Raw genomic sequence first — 6000 nt, forward strand, 5'->3', positions numbered from 1 at the left:
AGAAATGTTATCATATAAAATTAATTGGTTTTGTTCCCTTTTTTAGAGCCAAGCTCTCTTATCTCTCCCAGTCTCCTAGTTAAATGAGGGCCTGGCATCCAAAGCAGCAGTACTAACTGATATTTACTGTATAAACGTCTTATATAAAATGTAATCACTCCTGTTTGTGTGAGAGCTCTTATCCTAAATGAATATTTAAAATCCCTGCCATAAATTGAGACTGGACTGCTGTATGTGCAGCAGACAGTCCAATTGCCCCTATAATAATCAGGCCCCATTATAAAAAAGGGTCTGAGAGATTGTTATGCAAACTCCTGAAATTGCGGGTTCTGCTTCTCATCCACAGGTGGTTGGGCCGAGTGGTCAGAATGGAGCATGTGTCACGAGGACGGGTCCCAGTATCGGAATCGATATTGTGAGATACACAACCCAGGGCCCTCCCAGTGTTTAGGGAACAACACCCAGTTCCGTGACTGTATTTACAATGAAATCCCAGGTTTGTTGCAGTGACCTGAGAATGAGACCATTAACATTTATCCCCTGCCCTATTTAACCCTTTATCTTGCTTTTTCTTAGTCATCCTGCCGGCTTCCAGCATTGATGAGAATACCGAGTGTGGAGGTAACCCACCTTTATTTCACCTATAACTCTCCTCTTACCTCTCTGACCCACTGAGACGCCACACTTACCTCATTGACCCTGTGATTTACCTCTTTTCACCCTCTTTGACTCCCCTCTTACTTCTGCACTCTTACCTCTCTGAAACCTTGTGACTCCCCTTTTACTCCACTGACCCCCTGTGACTCCTATCTTACCTCACCGACCCCCTGTGACTCTACTCTCACCTTATTGACCCTCTGTGACTCCCCTTTCACCTCACTGACCCCCCTGAGACACACCTACAGTATCTGACCCTCTGTGACCCCCTCTCACCTCATTGGCCCTCTGTGACACCTCTCTTACCTCACTGACCCCTTGTGATTCCCCTTTTACTCCACAGACCCCCTGTGACTCCTATCTTACCTAACTGATCCCTTGTGACTCCACTCTCACCTTATTGACCCCTTGTGACTCCCCTTTTACCTCACTGACACCCTGTGACTCCCCTTTCACCTTACTGACCCTCTGTGACCCCCTCCTGTATAACTGACCCAAGTTGTTTATAACACATATATCTGTGCCTCATACTCTGTGTGGTTCTAATAGCAAGGCGCACATCATGCTGTCTATGGGAATAAGAGTGTGGGGTGGGGGCAATGCCAAAATACTCATAGTCTCTCGCCTCTGGAAGACAGGAGATAAATTACTAGTTTGGCTGTAACATTTCTGCAGGCTGGCAGGGAGTGGGGGGGGGGGGCAGGGGGTTGGGATGGTGGGGATTGGGAATGCAGGTGTTTGCACAAAGAATAGTGATTTGAAGTCTTTGCCTGTATAATAATATGTCTCTGGACTTTCCTGCTGCTTCTCTAGAAATCATCACAGCCTGCAGCAGGTTATATGGCACTTGTGGGTACAGAACACACACTACGTGCATTACAACTTGAGATTAATGTGAGGAAATACACAGAGAGGGTATCAGCCTACATTGGAACTAAATGGGTTGTCTTCCTATACCGACACTACATTGAGGGGCAGCCACTAAAGTTATGATTAGTACAAATTATTTAAATTCTGCTTATAAGGTAGTGATGCTTTTATCCTCAAGACAATTTCTTTTTACTCCTTTATAAACTTCTACTTAATTCCCTTAATTACTGTGCCCTATGGATAAAATCTGTACACTCTTCCTATGCTACCCTAAGGCTAGGGCCACACGGGAAGATTCAGGGAGATTGGTTGCCTGGCGACTAATCGCCGCGTCTTTGAGGCGACTAATCTCCCCGAATGGCTTGCTGGTATCTCCCACCAGCTAGCGCTAAAGTCGCCTGCGCCTATTCACACGCGGTGATACGTTTTTCAAAGTTGCCCGAAATTACCTCATGAGGCAATTTCGAGCGACTTTGAAAAAGTATCGCCGCGTGTGAATAGGCGCAGGCGACTTTAGCGCTAGCTGGTGCGAGATACCAGCAAGCCATTCAGGGAGATTAGACGCAGCGATTAGTCACCAGGCGACTAATCTCCCTGAAATCTTCCCGTGTGGCCCTAGCCCTTAATAAGACCCCTTTCATCTCTGGGTAGGTTTAAGTCACAGTAGGAGACTTGATGTGCCAGGCAATGATCAGTGTAATTATCACTTTCCTTCTCCACTTATCTTTTGTGTTAGAATTAGCCATCTGTCACTCTGTCCTAGCACATTAGTACTAGCCTCCAATCATTTGCCTTTTATCCCCCCACAGGTTTCAGCTTGATTCACCTGATTGCTACCGGAGTCTCCTGTTTCTTTGGCTCCAGCCTCCTGACCTTTGTAATCTACATCTATTGTCAACGGTGTCAGCGCCAGTCACAGGAATCCACCGTCATTCACCCAGCGACCCCCAACCACCTGCATTACAAGGGGAGCTCCACACCCAAAAATGAGAAGTACACACCTATGGAGTTCAAGGTGGGAAGAGACAGGAGCTTGGAATGGGTACAAGATAGGGGACAGGGTATCAGGTAGAACATTTAGCAGAGGGTTGTGCCAGTCTGAGGAGAGACTGTAAGAGCTGAACCTAATGGTGCTGACACCTTCCCAGTTTTCATAACTATCTCTTCCAGCTGGTACATAGTTACCCTCAATGTGTTTCTTCATTGATAGTTTTTATCAATATCTCTCCCCTTGGACAGGTCTCTCCCCACTGACAATTGTTATGATTCTCATCATTCTCTTTCGTTGTCTCTTCATTGTCTCTCCCAACTGGTAGTTCCATCATTGACCCTCCCAACTGCTAGTTCCATCATTGACTGTCCCAAATGGTAGTTACATCACAGAGTCTCCCAACTTGTAGCTCCATCCTTGTCTCTGCCAGCTGGTAGTTCCATCATTGTCTCTTCTAACTGGTAGTTCCATGGCTCTCCCAACTGGTAGTTTTGTTGGCTCTACCTATTGACTATTCTCCTTATTGTTACTAATGCTGAGATTTGCATCCTTGCCTCTCACTATGATAACTCTCAGTAGAGCAGAAGCTCTTTTCACTCTCTAGGGTGCTTCCCCCTCTGGGTTAAACTCTTAATTCCTGTGTGCCGTGGTTCCCCCAGACCAGAAATAACCAGAAGAATCATTCAGAACCTTTGCGAATGTTGAGTGGATTTCCTAGTTCCTAATGTCCAGTGTGTAAGCTGCCTCAAACTAGTTTTCAAGGTTCTCCTCCTGCAGTAAATATAAATCAGAGCAGAGTGGTTGTGTTAGTGCTATTGATCCACTCTTCTGATTTATTGTGTTCAGAGTCTTGTTAATAAGCTGTCTAGGAAATATTGGGGGGTTTTGTAAGGAATGTCAGTGACATACGGTTTCTGCAGACCTATCAGCCACTAGTTCTCTTTGTATTCTGTGCCACTTGCTGTCTCATCATCAGGTTCCACGCCAGGCTGGCAGGATCTAACCGAGTAGTCATGTACACTTCTTCATGCCTGATACATTATTTCTGGGGAACGTACAACTTACTGTATCTACTGTAATCTAACATTGATATTCTGAATCTGTTAACATTATTAAGGTGTTACTAAGGATTCCTAGTCTTGGCTTTGACTATTTGGCTAACAGTAGTGATGGACGATTCTGACCCGTTTTCCTTAGTCGAAAATTCGAGAAATGGTTAAAAATTCGCCAAATGCATTGAAATTTCTGAGCAGCAATTTTTTTTTTATGCACAACAATTTTTTTCACTAATTGGACTTTGAAGGCGCACCCTGGTCAAATGTTGGACCTTTTAGGGGGACCCTAGCTTAAGGTTGAACTGTATCTCATGGATTTTAAAAATTGCCTAACTAATTTGGCTAAGATAGGGATATTATGAGTTAGTGGGGTGAGATACTAGGTTCGGTGGAGTAAATGATTTGCTCTTCTCTTGCAGACACTCAATAAGAACAATTTGCTTCCAGATGACCGGACCAACTTCTACCCATTACAACAGACCAACGTATACACCACAACGTACTATCCCAGCACTTTGAGCAAATATGATTTCAGACCAGACTCCTCTCCAGGCAGAACTTACACTAACAGCTGAAATCTGGCAAAGTGCGGAACTGATATATGTACCTGAAGGATTCCTTGAAACACTTCCCCTCTCACGACCCATAAAACTGTGGCCCAGCTTAGCCCCTAATGCTGGACGAGATGGGTAGGATCTCAGATCAGACCTGCTGATTACTGTTTGTGAATTCTTGTACATGTTGGACCAGGGGAGACCTGTGGGATGATGTTATGGTGGCATCTCCAAGGTCTGGACTGAGTTGGAGGAATGATTGTCCAAGTCCTCTGATTACTTGAACACAATAAGTTGCCTGTGCAGAGTAACCAAGACACTGACTATTTGTTTTTGGGTGTTTTCTCCGAAGTTTTTTTTTCTTTTTTTGGGGTGGGTGGGAATGGGTTGGTTGCAGGGGAGGGAACACTGGAAATGTTTTCGTAGGATTGGAGATGACCCATTACACTGAATGGCTTTGTTGCTTGCATGAGCATCTTAGGCTCACTCAACTTCATGGCACTTTGCCTTTTCACCAGTATTCTGGAATATTCCTAGAACCCACCGTCGCCTTCCATATGTCTGTAGAACTGTTGGGTTATATTGCTGGAGGACCTGGACTCTGGTTCGGCACCATTTTTAATGAACTTGTCCAAGATATACAGTCCCATGGCCAGTTGAATTCAATGAATATGGATACCAACAACTCCAATGCTTAGTTGGGCTTTACATAACCAACCTTGTGTGCTACTGAAGGGAGATATGTTTGTGGCATTGACTATGGGGGGTGATGCCGAAGCCAATCCATGTGTGCAACACCCTACTATAATGTGGATATGGTTCTGCCTACTCCTTTGCTGGCAAAGGGGACTAGCAATCAATTGCTTATCTCCGGGCCTTTCACCTCATAAGGGACAAAACCAGACCCTGGAATCAACTGAGTGGGACATAGCATTGCACATCTCTCCCACCACTTTCGTGAGCAGAAATTTAACAGCCTGATATGTGACAACAGAAGTTGTGTCCTTGATTCTATCCAATGTAAGGGCTTCATTTTTATCTGACTTGAACAATGTAGCCCTATCACAGAGGGCCAGCTCCATGCAAGCTTGTACCTAATGGAACCTTAGGGTTGGTTCTTCTCTGATCCAGTAACTGATGGAGGTGCACAGTGATACAATGGCTCTTGGGTCCCTGCGGAACATTATTATGATCGCTCAATGCATTTTTTCATTATCACGTTTCCTAGATTTATGAATGTTGGCTTTTTTTTTAGTATTTTAGTATTTTTTTATATAAAAAAAAAATCAAAATCACAGGACAAAGAACACGGAATTGCATTTTGTCTTCCAAACCGTATCTTTTGAATAAGAAATCTGAACTTGGTGAGAATCACAATTACTAAATGACAGGTGGGCAGAGTTTTTTTGAGAATAACTCCAAGGGGTTAAAACATATTTGGGTCAAAAGTATGTTCATGGGCCTGTGGCTCTCTCTATAGCTCACAGAATCAGTCAGTTGGTACCAAGAGTGACAGTCTCAACCAGCAGTGCATGACCAGTGAATGATGCATTGCATCCCCTCTCATTGCTCTACTGCACCTGTTGTCTCCCTCAGTCTCGTGTATAGCTTGCAGTTAATCATGCGCAGTCTCATTTTCATTGTCTCCCTGATCTCTAGTGATTGAGACACTGGAGTTGTCAATAGGCGTGAGTACTCCTGAGCATAGAAGGACAGCAAGGGGGCATCAGCAATCACAGAACTTCTAGTTCAAACTGGAGTGTCAAGTGAGCCCCCCAACTTGCCGAAGTGCTTATTTTCCTGGTGTAGAGAATCACTAATATAATAATGAAGTGCTCAGTGCATGGGAGTTTTGTGCCCGCTGGGCCAGAGA

At 44.5% G+C, this 6000-nt stretch overlaps 1 protein-coding gene across 3 annotated transcripts in view; it reads left to right on the top strand.

Moving 5' to 3' along the window:
• Positions 1-5422, top strand: part of sema5b.S (semaphorin 5B S homeolog) — a 116850-nt gene extending 111428 nt beyond the window's left edge. For all 3 annotated transcript variants that reach the window (NM_001086522.1, XM_041577632.1, XM_041577633.1), the window contains 4 exon segments: positions 347-496; positions 577-621; positions 2337-2542; positions 3993-5422. In NM_001086522.1, coding sequence (NP_001079991.1) covers positions 347-496; positions 577-621; positions 2337-2542; positions 3993-4148 — 557 coding nt within the window. In that variant the 3' untranslated portion in view covers positions 4149-5422.
• The last annotated feature ends 578 nt before the right edge of the window (positions 5423-6000 follow it).

The sequence above is a fragment of the Xenopus laevis genome, chromosome 9_10S (genome assembly GCF_017654675.1).
Source record: "Xenopus laevis strain J_2021 chromosome 9_10S, Xenopus_laevis_v10.1, whole genome shotgun sequence".
In the NCBI taxonomy this organism is placed as follows: Eukaryota; Metazoa; Chordata; class Amphibia; order Anura; family Pipidae; genus Xenopus; species Xenopus laevis.